General features: G+C 41.6%; 1 protein-coding gene across 1 annotated transcript in view; it reads left to right on the top strand.

The window, feature by feature from the left end:
• Positions 1-3,334: 3,334 nt before the first annotated feature.
• The window catches only part of Flt1 (fms related receptor tyrosine kinase 1), a 169,469-nt gene continuing 158,507 nt past the window's right edge, over positions 3,335-14,296 (top strand). The window contains exon 1 of the mRNA XM_010623956.2: positions 3,335-3,356. Coding sequence (XP_010622258.1) covers positions 3,335-3,356 — 22 coding nt within the window. The remainder of the gene's footprint in view (positions 3,357-14,296) is intronic.

The following is a 14,296-nucleotide window of genomic DNA, read 5'->3' as shown; positions in this document are numbered from 1 at the left end:
GCACGCGGGGAGGGGAGGCTGTAGCCTGCGGTGAGAGCTTCGGCTGGTTCGCAGTGGGCGCCTCGGAGCTGCTGGCCGGGACCCGCGGGCATCACCACCCAGCCTGGCCATGACGCTGAGCCCGGGTCGGAATTGGGGCTGCCCCATCGCTGCCGTAGTCGCGGTCCCCTGCCAGGCTCCTAGGCTGGGTCTCCCCACGGAAGCTCTGGGCACAAGGGGCCCCTCTCACACGGATTTTCCTGGCACCCAAGCCAGCTCCCAGGTGGCCTGGAGTAGGTCCGCGGGCCCCCTCGGAGCCTGGAGCAGCGGCCCCTGGACGCCCGCGAGGCTGCCGGGGCGTGGGCGATTCTAGGCTCTTCTGGCACAGGCCTCAAGCCACGAGGGGTAAGGAGACAAACAATTCGGAGAGGGTCGCAGGCTTGCATGGGGGGGGTATTCCCGGAGAGGCGGGCACTGGCGCCCCGGGCTGTTCGCTGGGTGGCTCGGCTGCGACCGCTCCTCCTCGCCCATCTCACGCACCAGATGGGGCTGCGTAAGGTGAGGGCCAGGTCGCCGGCACGCGTGACCCCAACCCGCCAGGGCAGCCGAGGCCCACATACCGTTAAGTGCAGGAATTGCAAGCCTGACCTGTAAATTCCGAGCCAAGAAAAAGACGGACAATTTGGACCAAAAAAATACTGATTGAGGAATTTTTGAGGTTCGCCCGGCAGCTCTGGATGGGCAGGCATTTGGAAAACAGGCGGTGGATCTGTCAGGGGCCAGAAATTTTAGGAAGTTTGTGCAAAGACTGCAGCCATCCAGGAGTCAAAGCCGAGGGACTTGGGGCGCTGAGATTCACCCGCTGTGCAAAGTAGGACTGAGGGGTCACACCCTCTGGATTGCTCCGCTCCTGCACAGAGAGCCGCATTTTGGATCACTTTTCTTTTTAAGTATCGTGTGGAAGGGGAGGTAAAATAAGGTAACGTAAGGTAATTCATTTTAATAATTACCGAGAAGGAAAGTCAGTAAGGTTAAATACATTATTTAAAATAAATAAAACTTGGTAAACCCGAAAGGCTGTGACAGATATTTTTTCCTTAGTGGGAAGACTATTCAGACCAACAGCTTTTAAATTACAAGCGATATCTAAGTAACAATTCGATCGGCAAAACTAATAAACATGGAGGCAGGTTTGAAGTCCTAATTTCTGAGAACTCAGGTCAGGAAAGGTGCAAACTATGTTAAATATTACACGTTCTATTTCACAGACTTTTTTTTTGTTTTGAAAAGCTGTTTATATTAAGATATAATTGCGTAGATAACTTTTAAAAAGCTCACTGATCTACTATATAAAAGTAAACCTAGGCAAATTTATTTGGACTAAAAAATGTGGTGGGAGAAAGCGTATGTTAATGGATTTTTTTCTGCTTCACACACTTATATCTTTTGTTTTTATTTCAAAACGTGGTTGACTTTAGTGAAATGTAGTTTTGTTTGAGTTCAGCGTCTTGGGTTGGTTGAAGCTTTACGGGTCGTGGGTAGGATCCTCGTGATTTTTCTTGGATTACAATTTATTTAATGGAGCAGGAGTCTGGGAGCTCTTTCTGGATTTGAAATTGTTTTACAAGTGTTACGGGAAGAAAAGGGACAAAAGTCGACAAGGTGCAACCCCTTAACTGTTTTGGAAACGTTTTATCAGCTAGCGAACAGGTCTGTGGCTGCCAAGGAAGCCTGTGAAACCGCAGCTTCTCCGGCTGGATAACAAACATCGCGTCGCCAATCAGCTACCTGCTTTCTAAGCCCCTCTGGGTTTTTCAGTCCAAGGTGGGGGGTGGAAGCTGCGTTTCTAGGCCCTGAAAGAGGCCCCCCACTTCCGCCCTGTGGGCTTATCAGGAATCTTACACCTTTGTGGAGCCCAGAGCTGTGTTTCTGCAGATGCCATAACTTTGAATATTTATCAGTTAGCAATTTTGGACTTTTGTGTGTGCGTGCGTTTGTGCACGCGCAGGCATGATGTGTAAGATAAGCAGAGATTCAGTAATAGAAAGAGACCGTGCATTTCCCTTCTGACAAGTACTTTACCTTCTTCCAAATTTGTAGAAAAAAAAAAAAGACGCCTCCAATTCAGATACTTTCAAGTACTCTGTATTGTGATCTTTCTCTCTAGGAGGGTAACAGTCTCTTTTTCTCAGCTTTAAGACTCATTCTTTTTTAAAGCATACCTTAAATAAAGTCACAGATCCCTCTGCCCCTCTTTTTTTTCTTGTGTTCTTGAGCAGCTGGCATTTACGATTTATTGTAACTAATTAGAAATACTTACATTGTGAATTTTATAAGGACAGTCCACAGTAACGTGAAGTTCAATCAGAATGTATGTGAAAATAGTATCTATTTCCAAGTCGAATGGGATGAATCTCTCAAAGTTTCTTTTACGTTGTAATTTTTTTGTTTTTGCCTAGTTTATAAAGTCACACTTTTCCCACCAACCTGCACCTTGAAATGTTCATTATTTAGGTCTTTGGTGATCCGCATAATTTTCCAACGGATGGGTCATGTCTATAAACTAGGCAACTACCTACTCTAGTTCCCCAGATATTTGTACTTTATTTTTCAGTACAGTACTTCGTTAGTTTTTTTCTTTCCCTGATGAAAATTCTCTAACAGGATTATAGTTTATTATGTAATAATCACCAAATGCGTTTTGTTTTTATTTGTTTGTTTGTTTTGGTACTGAGGATCCAACTCTGGCCCTTGGCTTGCAAGGCAGGCAGGGAAACCACTGAGCTAAATCCCTGGCCCTGGATTTTTTTGTTTTTATATATAAAATGCAGGAAATAGAACACCTGGCTGATTTCTAAGGCCATTTTCCAACCCTAAAATTTAATAAATGATTCCAAGAAACAGACTGAACTCAATGTCTTTGCTCCCTCTTTCTTCTCTCCCTCTCTCCCTCTCCCCCTCTCTTATTTATATTTACATTCAGAAACATTGCTAAAGCAAACGATGCCATGGCTGTAAGGGTGAGCTGAGTTTCCCTTTTACCAGCGGTAATCACTGTACTGTTTTTTCCTCAAGTACAATGGAATATACCTAACCATCCAATTGGTCTTTATTACCTGCATTTTGCAGGAAATGGGATGATAGAGAATGCTTAAGTCATTATCTTGAGATCATTATCTTGAGATCAGTATCTTGAATGATTTTTTGTTTTGTTTTGTTTTGTTTTTTTGTACCGGGGATTGAACTCAGGACCTTGCATTTGGGAGGCAAATCTGGTACAGCTGCTGAGCTAAATCCCCGGCCCTGAGAACATTATCTTGAGATTTTTTTCATCAAGAGAATGTGCTATCCCGTAATGGCTGCATTAAGTCTTAAAGGTACCAGTCATGTAAAACTGTATGTGTTTCTTGATTTTAAAAAAAACATTCAAGAAATGGCTTTATTCTAAAAGAGTTCTAGGTTTCAACAGGGCAACTAAAACTTCTAACTTCAAAAATGTACATATTTTATGTGACTTAAAAAATCAAATGATTGCTTGATTTATATTTAAAACTATTGAGACATTTCTAAATCTATTTTGAATTACATAATGCAAAAATTGAGCAGGCATGAGTGGCACACACCTATACTCCCAGCATGGGATGGCCACCAGCAAGGGTTACATAATGAATCCAGGGCCAGCCTGAGCTACATAGCAAGACCTTATCTTCAAAAAAATTGAAAATATGTTGCAAAAATGGGTGCATACTAACAAAAAACCATGTTAAGGAGATTATTCAAGGTATTACCATCCACTCAGCAAGGTTATGGCCCATGTTTACCCCCTGGGCAGCTCAGCAACTGTGAGAACAAAATACAGTAGCTTTTCTATTGGGTAGGGGTAGAGTGCAAGAATCTATTTTGGTGCTAAACGGGTGTTAAATGCAGAGTCTGTTGATGATGGTAGAGAACAGGCAAGTCAGGTTGGTGGTTCAGCTGTCTGACTAAGGGTATGTTGAGTGATACCAAGTAAATATCATTTTTCAGTGGACTTCTCATTGTGAATAGGGGAGGAAAGGCATTTGACATCACAACAGGTTCTATTTTTTGGAAAGTAAAAATACTGTGACTTGTTGAAAAACAAAAACAGCTGTTTCATTGGGATTAAGTGAAGTAAGAACAGAACAGCCCAGCTCTTTCTATGAGTTTTACTCCATTGGAGGGGCTTACAAGGATGACCAAGTCTCTTTCCAGGAGCTCAGTGGAGTCCTTACACATTCAGCATGCTGCTGACTAAATTTCTGCATTTTATACCAGATTGAAGGAAGGGAAGGAAATGGGAGGAACGGGGTGTCTGAGGGAGAGCTTGAAAGGAAAGGTTCTGCTTTAGCAGAAAGGTTCATTAAGGAAATGGTTCCACTGAGTCTGCTGGAGATGGTGGACTTGATTTCCTGCATTGCTTCTGGCGCGGATGTGTGGGGTGGGAGTCAAGAATTCCTGGGGATTTCCCATCAGTCTTGGTAAACCTAGATGCCTAAAAGATGTTGCTGATCACTGGTCCTTTCCTTGATTTTGAGCCCTTTGGGACACTTGGTCTTGTCTCACCAACACATGCATTGAGAGAGCCAGATGAAACCTTAGTGAGTAGAGATCCCTCTACTTTGCTAGTGGCAGACCCTGGGTGAGAGAACCTGATGATGTTCACCGTATGGGTATTTCTTTTTCACTTGTGTAGTGCCTCTGTACACCTGAGAGATGAGGTGGTCAAATATTTGTTGCATAACTGTACAGTGCTAAAATTTCTAAATGACAGCATCTTATTTATTCTTTATTTGTATATGGGGGATACTGGGGATGAATCCAGGGCCTCCTGTGTACAGGGCAAGCACTCAACTACTGAGTGCCACTCCCAGCCCCAGCATCTTTTAAAATCTAGAATTATCTTCTATTTTCTTAAAGCCCATAAGGGGTAAAAATTAAGACTATTAAAAAGGCTGGCTGCTTAGTGGCACACTGAGACATTTGATGAGAAGGTTCCTTTTCCTTGTGAGTACAGCTGTGGCTAAAAATACTTGGGATTTATAGTATTAGCTTCATCTTTTATTATGTCCCTCCAGTGTGTGATTATGTCCACACACTGTGTTCCAGATACCCAAACTCTCCCCAACTCAGAGAAATTATTCACCTTCCTTCAGACGGCTTTCCCTTTGCTCAAGTAGTCGTGCTGCCCAGCTGCCTGCAAGAACATGACCCTCTCTCTGCATGCACTCCTCCACTGCCTGCAAAACCCAGCAGTCTACTCCAGAGCTCCTCCAGGAAGCCCTGGACAGAACAGGTAGTTTCTACTACTGCTTCTGTACCCTCTCTATGTACAGCACTTTTCACCTTGCATTGGCAATATTTTATTTTTTCTGTGTAATCTGTTGAGAGAGAAACCATACCTTAGCTGTCTTTAGATCCCTTGTACCTACTATAATGTCTGGCACTCAGGGTCTCAGTAAGTGTTGGAATGAATGAATGAATGAATGACCAAACATGTAGCGGCATTATCATTTCAAAGAAGTTTCCTGGAGTCAGATGCACATTTACTCCAGTATATCATTGTGCTCCTGCCAGTTCGCTTGGCCTCATTGACAAGGAATTGTGACTGTCTTCAGGAGATATTTGTCCTCTTCAGCAAGTAACTGAGTTGTAGGAAGTCAGCTATGCCATCTCCTAGTGTTGGAGCATGATGCTTCTTTGGGGCCTCTCTGTCATCAAAGCCAACACCTTGTCCTCTATTTTAAGGTGCTAAGCGTTACCACTTTATCCTGCACTGTCTGATGCAAATTTTAGAGACAACAGGGCAGATTTTATTGTTTGATCTTCTTGCCTTCTGTTAACTCAGACCTGAGTCCTTGGGTGCTAAACTGGGATGCAAACCTGAATGATTGACTCCGGAATCAACTGTTTCAATAAGTGCCTTTGTTATGGGGCCACACTGATCTACCCGACTTCTGTGCTTAGAATGAGTTACCCCCCAGTCCTTCATGAAAATGGGTTCCTGGCAGCACTGCCCTACTAGGTATCAAATGAGTCAAGCCCTGAAAGACAAATACCACACATTCCTACTTATCATAGAAACTAAAAGGTTGATCTCATGGAAATAAAAAGTAGAATGATCACAAGAGACTAGGATAGATGTTGAGGAAGGGATGAAGAGAGGCACAGCTGAACAGGAGTAATAACTTCTAATATTCTATAACATAGGATGCCTATCAGTGACAACCATTAATTGCATCTCTCAAAATAGCTAGTAAGAGGAGTTTGATTGTTTCCAGTTCAAAGAAATGATAAATGTGTTAGTTGATGGATATTTCAAATATGCTGAACTGATCATTTCACATTATATACATGTATTAAAATATCACATATAGCCTAAGTACACACAAATATTATGTGTCAATTAACAGTTTTAAAATTTGAATATGAAGAATCAGAAAGTAGTTGATCATAAATAAAAGTTCAATTAATACATTAAAAAATCTGAATCACATGTCTTGGACCTAACTTGTTCCATCCCTAATCCCACCTGCATTCCAACCTTGCATATACTCACAACAGACTCTTAAAATATGCTTCTTAATTGGATGCATAGCTCAGTGTTAGAGCATGTGAGAGGCCCCAGTTTTGAGCCTTATCAACCAGTACAAAATAAAACAACAACCAAAAAGCCCATGCTTCTCAAGGTGTAGTACCTGGTCCAGCACCATAACCATTCCCTAGGAATTTAACGCATCAGGATGCTTATTATTTTATTAAAATCCCTGGGTGTTATGTTTGTACATTAAAAGGAGAAGTGTTGATTGTAGCAAAGGATTTGAGGGGCAGTTCTGGTGTCCATTTCCTCTTCACTGAAACCCTGTGTGACTAAGGGACTAGACCTGCACCAGCTACAAACCTCTACCATTTCCCAGGATGATTTGTATTCTGTCTTCTGCTGGGACATCTATATCCTACTTGCCATCTCTTTCTACAAAATCTTAATTTAGCTTGGACTTGCAATCAAAGTAAACAGAAGTCATGGTCTTAATGAATACTATGGTTAACCAACTCACGGGTAGCAAGATTGAGGTTTGGGAGAATATGGATTTGGTGGGAAATAGCACAATGACATTAAATAGATGGGTTTTGGAAATAAAAGTTCTGTGAGACATTTGCTTCCAAAACAAAGTTATTGGTGGTGAAAACCAGCAGTGGTAAGTACCCTTTCCAGAATTTTTAGATGTCAGGAGATATCAGTGTCTCATTGAGCAGTGCTGCAGCTGACAGATTTCATGTCCTTTTTGCTGACTTGAAATGTAATGTGTGTTACTCTCCCTCATTTCATTATCGCACATCTCGGCACATGCTTTTGTCTATTTTGAAGATTATCTCAGTGCTTGCAGGTACTTTTTCCCACCTTGGTCTTCTATCCTTCTATTTAATGGGTGGGTGTAAATGGGATTTCCTTTCAAACCACAGATCCACCCATGTGGTCTACAGAAGTAAAGCTGCAACAATTAACAGACTCTTTTGTTTTAAAAAACCCTGAAGTGAATCTGTTATAAATAAAAAGCCTTGGCCTTTATTATATACAAATATAAAACCTCTTAAACTCAAGGCTACATTTAGCCAAACCATGATGAATGCTCTGCCTGCCAAGGGATATCTTTGAAACCCCGTGCCTCTAAAGGGCCATGGTCCCCACTGGGGTTCTCTGTTAGAACTGAAAACCTCGTGTCCCAACCACACTCCTCACCAATATAATCACAATCCTTGTGTGGGATCCTGGCATGGGTAATTTTAAAGGCCCTAATGATTTCAATGGGCAACTAAGGTTAAGAACCTCAAATTCCATTGTACAATGGACCCTTGACTTATGAACTCAATTCATTCCTGAGGGCTGGTTGTAACTCAGATTGTTCAAATGAAGGCTCAGGCCTCTACACAGCCTTCAAAGTCTCTCTCCTGTATACAGGCAGATCTCAGTGTCCTTAGAGGGACATTGGCCTAGGATTTCTCAATTAACCCCACATGAGAAAGAATATTATAGTGTTCCTTCCAGAACTCTTTAAGGGTTAAATCTGTATCTGAAACCATCTGGAAGCACAAGCAGCCGGGATTTTGGTCTCAACTCAAGACATATTTATGAGTTAAATTGAAATTCCAGTCATAACCCAAGTTGCTCATATGGTGGCCCAGTGTTGTAACTTGAGGATCCACTGTATATTAGAACCACCTGAAAGGCATGCTGAACTACAGATTGCTGAGCCCTACTCCAGAGTTTTTGGTTTAGTTGGTCTGGGATAGGGCCCAACAGTTGATGGCTCTAATGAGTTCCCAGGTGATGCCGATATACCTGGCCTAGAGACCACGCTTGAAGAACCACCAGCCTAGTGGTATTTTGAACCTTGGCCACATGGGAAGCACCTGTCCAGAGGTCAATCTGTAAAATCCATTAAATCATCACTAGACCGAGGACAAGGTGGAGGAAACTATTTATGAGGATTCCTGCCAGGAAAAATATTGTTAAAATGTATGGAGGGAGTAATCAAGTGTTGGGTTGTGTAACCAATGTAACAAAATTAAATGCCTTCTGAGGAGAGGGGTCTGTTCTGCAGGTTAGATGCCAGAACTGTATGACTGGTCTAGATGATAGAGTGAACCCTTTTTTCCTTGACTGCCTTAGTCTGTGTAGTACTCAGCCCTTCCTCTAGTTAAATGTGGGCCAGTTCATACTATGGGGTGGGAGAGTGTCTTTGGAACCCACATGCTGAATATGCGTCCAAAGCTTCACCATACCTTGCCTCTTGAATGAGCCTCTCTATATGTATTTCCTTTGTTGGGATCAGCACCACCCCCCAACTTTGGGTGGGTGACTTCTACCTGCTGGAGCAATATGGTTATGTGCCATGATTCCGTCGTTATCATCCAGAAAGCTCATTGCCAGGTGGAGGTAGAACATCATGGGAAACCATGTGCTGGGAATTTTCTAGCACAACGAGTCCACGCAGCTTCCCCTTCCCTGAGTATTGAGTAATAACTGTAGGGCGTTTATTGCCTAATTTGTGTGTACTCTATTTTGGCACTTTCATTTTCAAATAAAGAACATATGCCCAATCCATCACTTAAGCTCTACTTCAGGGCTGAGGCACTGTAGCTATTTATGTCTATTATCTATTGCTAAATCATAAGCTCTCTCCAAAGGTAGTGGCCCCAAACAACAATTTGTTCATTATGTTTTATGATTCTCTGGGGCAGAGATTTGGGCCAGGCTCAGCTGGGTTTCACCTGGGTCACATAGCCAGCCCTAACTGCTAATTTGACTGGGACTTTGGCACTGGGCCTCACACTCAACCTGGTCTTTCCTCAGGCAGTTGTCTTGCTGAGGCTTTCTTACTGGAAGCCTGGTGTTCCTAGAGTACATGCTGGGGCCTTCAGGATGCTTAGAGATCCTACAGGGATTGGAATTCCTATATCACTCTGCCACATTCTGTTGGTTCAAGCAAAGTGTAGCCCAGTTTGAGGGCTGGGGAGGCAGCCTCCTCTCTTGAAGGGGGAAGCTCAACAAGTTGTGCTAATGTTTTCCAACCTGCTGCAACACTGTTTTAATACTTCGCCTTTGTTTTTCAGTCTAGCTATTAGGTTGGAGTTTGACCAAGAAAATCACAGCTAGTAAATAATAAACACTAAATAATGCTTGGCTGTTATAGTCAGGGTTTGTAAGGAAATAGATTTAATACAGGATATATAACTTACAAGATTGTTTTATAATATTCACCCAAAAAGTCAAATACAGAGGAGTGCAAGAGGTCTGTCCACACACTAGAAACCCAAATAATCCAGCTGAGGGTGCGTATCCCATGGCAATATCCCTCACAAATCCAGCTAAAGGCCTAGATTTATGGCAATGTCCTCTATGAGTCTAGCCAGAGGCCTAAAGCCCACAGCAATGTCTCTTGCAAATTTGTATCAAGGATCTGCACCAGGAAGGCCTAAAGGCCAGTGGTGGAAGCTAGAAAGCCCGTGCTGGCTGGGTATAAAGGATCCGTGTTACCAGGCTGAGGGATCTTCACTGGAGCCAGTAAGCAGTGCTCAAGGTGAAGACCAGAGCTCCCCTGAGGAGAATAGCAACCCTTCCAAGAGACATTGAGGACCCAAGTTCTTCCTCTGATCAAATGCAACAGCCGAGTTCACCTCAGGAAAACCAGCCACAGCAGGCTCCCCAAGAAAATCAATAGCATACATTCTTCCCCTCCAGTTCTTTTTATGCCATTGGTAAAAAACTTCAGGTAGGGCTTCCACACCCAGAATCACACTGACTCGGTTCAGCTGGGTGTTCCAAGTTGACCATTAGTTAATCCACCATATTGGCGCTTATAAATAGTATCCAAGAATGAAATAACCAGCAGAGCTTTCCATTCATAAATCTTTTATTTAGGCGACTTGGGCAACAGTTAACCTGGCATGCCATATTTGCACACTGGCCCCTTACCACTACCCTATCACCAGCAGGAGTGGTCAGCAGACCCCAGAGTCTGAGCGTAGGCATCTCTGCAGCTTCTTAGGATTGATTTCAAGGTGTGTCTGAAGTATGTCCTCCTTACAGATGACGGGTAAGACTGTAGGGACAAAGATGCTTTAAGGTCAGGAAGAAGGAGGAAAGTAACTTCTGATGATTGTCAGACACCTGGGTGTACACACATTATTTTACTCAGTTCTAAGAGGGATGTGTAATCACAACTATGAGGGAAGTGACATGTAGACGAATTAAATATTGTTCTAAAATCACAGAAACATTTGTAAATATGGAATTATTTAAGTCTAATTCCGTAAGACTCCAGACCTCTCTCCTTACCATGTATTGCAGTCTAACTGAAAAGCAGAGAGAGAAGAATTGGGGGAAGGTTAATCTTTCCCTTTCTCAAAACAAGTCTCTCCTTCAAACTTCACCATTCCTAAAAGAATGTGAGAAGCCACTGCTACTTAAGTTTAAAGTGGCATTGGGAGATTCCACTACTGCATGTAGTAGACACCATTAAACTCTCCATTGGGACAGAATTTTAATCCTGTTGATTTTCTTACAGGTATTCAGAACTGTCCAAAAAAGTCAGAAGAGGATCCCCAAAGTCATTAAGAATATGATTTCATGTGAGCTCCAAATTGATTTCCTAGATGCAGCTTAAACCTAGTTCAGGTTACAGTAAGGGGCAGACTAACAATGCCAGCATTTGATATAGAAAAGCTCTTGTCAGGCAAGTCCTCAGCAGAAGCCTGGATACCTACTGACAGACAGTTTTCAGGAACCAAATTATCTGCTTCTGTGTGCATCTTCTATATCCCAGCAACCTCCAAGACTAGGAGCTTTTCAGGAACAAAACCAGAGTACCTGAGGTGAGGGTTGGAGGGCAGATGCTCAAGAATTAGAGGGAAGGGAGTTCACTCGCTCTATCCCTGGGAGGAGAAGGAATGCAAGTACCAAGCCTCTCAGAAAGCACAGTTTTTTCTGTGTTGCTTTCTGTGTTGGCTCATGCAAGCCTTTTTGTACATCTGTGACTTTCCAAGAACCACACACTTAGGGCATGGCAGAATTTAATCATAGGTCTTCTTGATTTCAAAATCAATGTTCTTTCTACCAACATTTACCTAACATAGTATGAATGAAAAAATGTAGGAAGGAAATGAAAAGCAAGAGCTTCATTTTCAGGATTTAGAATAAAAACTGATATATCTGTGAGAAAAAACAACTGTCCAAGAATTCTCCTTTAAAGGAAGTTACTATTCAATCTGGGGTGGTTACACTACAGGCTTTTCTCTCCCTGTGTGATTGATCCTGAGATGAGAGACATGGGCTGGGGCAAACCTGATAACTAATTGGGTAGAATGTGTTCAGTCAGCCATTTGAATCCAGTTAGCAAAACTGGAAATTTTCTGCAGGGGATGAACCCAGAGCCTTGAGTCTGCTAGGCCAGTACTATACTCTCGGCACTGAACTACATCCTAAGTCCTGGGCATTTCTATAACTCTAGTTGCTCCTTGCTCCTTTTCCCATCTAGATCATTCTTGCAGATACTCAGACCTGCAAAAAAAGTCAAGATAAGAGAAAATAGTATTTTACTTCTTCCTTCATATATTCCTTGAGAGGGACAGATTTCCATACCAGATGATCGCGTGTATCAGAACCTGAGGAAAACCTATCCTGCCACCTACTAAGGAGTTTAATCTTTTGCTTTAGGAAAGTTGCTGGGAAGTATGGCCAAATGTTATATGCTTTAGACTGAAATTGTAGGGAGGAGTGACATACATCTTGTTTGCTTTTTATGATTGTTTTCTTTTTCTAAGTTGGCAGTGAAAAACCAAAAATATATGTAAACAGTGAAAAGGCAGGGATATATTAGAAAGGATTGCAATCAAACTATAAAAAGGCAGTGTAAACTCTTGCTGCAGCATTTCATCTATGATTAATGGTATTGCTTTCTTTTTGGGGGGAAACATTGTTTAACTCTTTTTTCCCACTTAATGTCTCCTGCTGAACCAGATTTTTGTTCTCTGTTCTTTGAAAATTTTTATAGTTTCAGAATCATCTCCATAGGGACTTCTGCTAGAACTAAAGAAAAAAAAGCATAGAAACTGAGTATTTGTATTATCATAGAATGGACTTTGATACCTGTAACTTCTTGTGGGCTGGGGATACTTGTCTCACATTGTTGATGTACAAGTTAAAAGCAGTCTACTCACCCCATCCTGTTCTCTCCTCAGAACTGGTAAATGAAAAAATGCCCTGTGCAAAGTATATACCACATAAAGTCACTTAGAATGCAAGCGGGGGGAAATGAGAAAACTACCAGAACTATTAATTTTTTAAGGAATTTTAAAATTTCACTTTATCCTGTTTAGACTGACAAATTTAGTGATTCTATATCCAGATATGTCTTTTTAAGGTGTCATACAAATCTAAACTGTAGAAATAAAGTGTTAATTTGTGTAGTTGTTATTTTTGTTTAATGTGTTTTACAGCCCAAACTAAAGGGCCCGGCACTGCCTTGCTGGAGAAACTCATTCCCCATTTTGAGAGACTGTTGATTACAAACTTGGTAGAAGAGCTGTAGAAAATATATCTTCTTACAATAATTTGAAATACTAAGTTTTCTCCCATTATTTCCTAAAGAAAGACATGGATCATATCAAATTTGATTCTTCTAATGCCAATTTCATAGCTAGTCATCTTTCTAGATTTATATCAAATTTCTAACTTGAGTTTAGGCATGCAAAAGAAAACTATTTTAGGATATTTCAATGTATTCATTTAGAAGGTGGTTAAGTGATTATCATCAAGTAACATTATATTTCATTTATGAATATAACTATGGTTCTATTCACTGTGCTGCATCTTTACCATTCAATAATTGTTCTTATTTTGTAAATTTTGCCAAGATTGTTACTAGATGGTGGTGCTCGTGAAGATTCTTTCCAGGTTCTTGGTGTCCTGAACAAAGAATTGGCCACCTTATCTGTGCCACCTGACAGGTTATAAGTAGTAGCTGAATATAATAATTAAAAGGTTCCAGTTCCTGTGCATATGTTTTAACCATTGCATGGCAAGCTCCTACACTCAACTGATGAAATATTTCCCAAATCATTCCTGTGATTCATTCCTTGTAAGAAACCCCACAGGGACCCATGTAAATAATGTGTCTGTGAAATTCCTAGACCTGCTGTCATCAGCTCTGTGGATGCCTGGAATGTTGGCAATGAACAGTAAAGGAATCTGCTTAAAAGCAAGACTGTAATCCTAATGCTGTATGGCATAGAGAAAGCTTCTGATTTTAATTGTGGGTTGTATACATACCGTCTTGTGCTCTAATCTGGGAGCATAGAATTGTATATTCCAGGTTGTACACTTAATCTTACATATGCTGAGTCAGTTCTTACTAAAAGTGTACCTTTACTGAGCATGCAGTGACAGGATCATTTTCAGGTATTTATTACATGAAAATACATATAGTCAGGCCTGAAATAACTCATAACTTTAAATTTTAACAACAGCGTATCACTACTAGTGATTATGATCCATTCTGTAAGACCTGACATCAGGGACTGTTTTCTCCACAAAAGCATTAGCCCTTGAAGTGAGCTTCCTGCCACTGACAGAAAATGGAGAAGCATCCAGAACAAAACTTTATGTGTTCTTCGTGTGTAACCTCAGCACAACCTGGTGAGGGTCTCCCAGACTTCACTGAATATTTTATGAGCTATGTCTTACACTCTGTCAACCAGATTTTGACCTGTACTCCAGGCATCTCAGATGATTTCTACA

The sequence above is a fragment of the Fukomys damarensis genome, unplaced genomic scaffold (assembly GCF_012274545.1).
Source record: "Fukomys damarensis isolate Sample0158 unplaced genomic scaffold, DMR_v1.0_HiC HiC_scaffold_38, whole genome shotgun sequence".
Lineage (NCBI taxonomy): Eukaryota > Metazoa > Chordata > Mammalia > Rodentia > Bathyergidae > Fukomys > Fukomys damarensis.
Note: the sequence above shows the minus strand (reverse complement) of the source record. Positions and strands in the feature narration are given on the sequence as shown.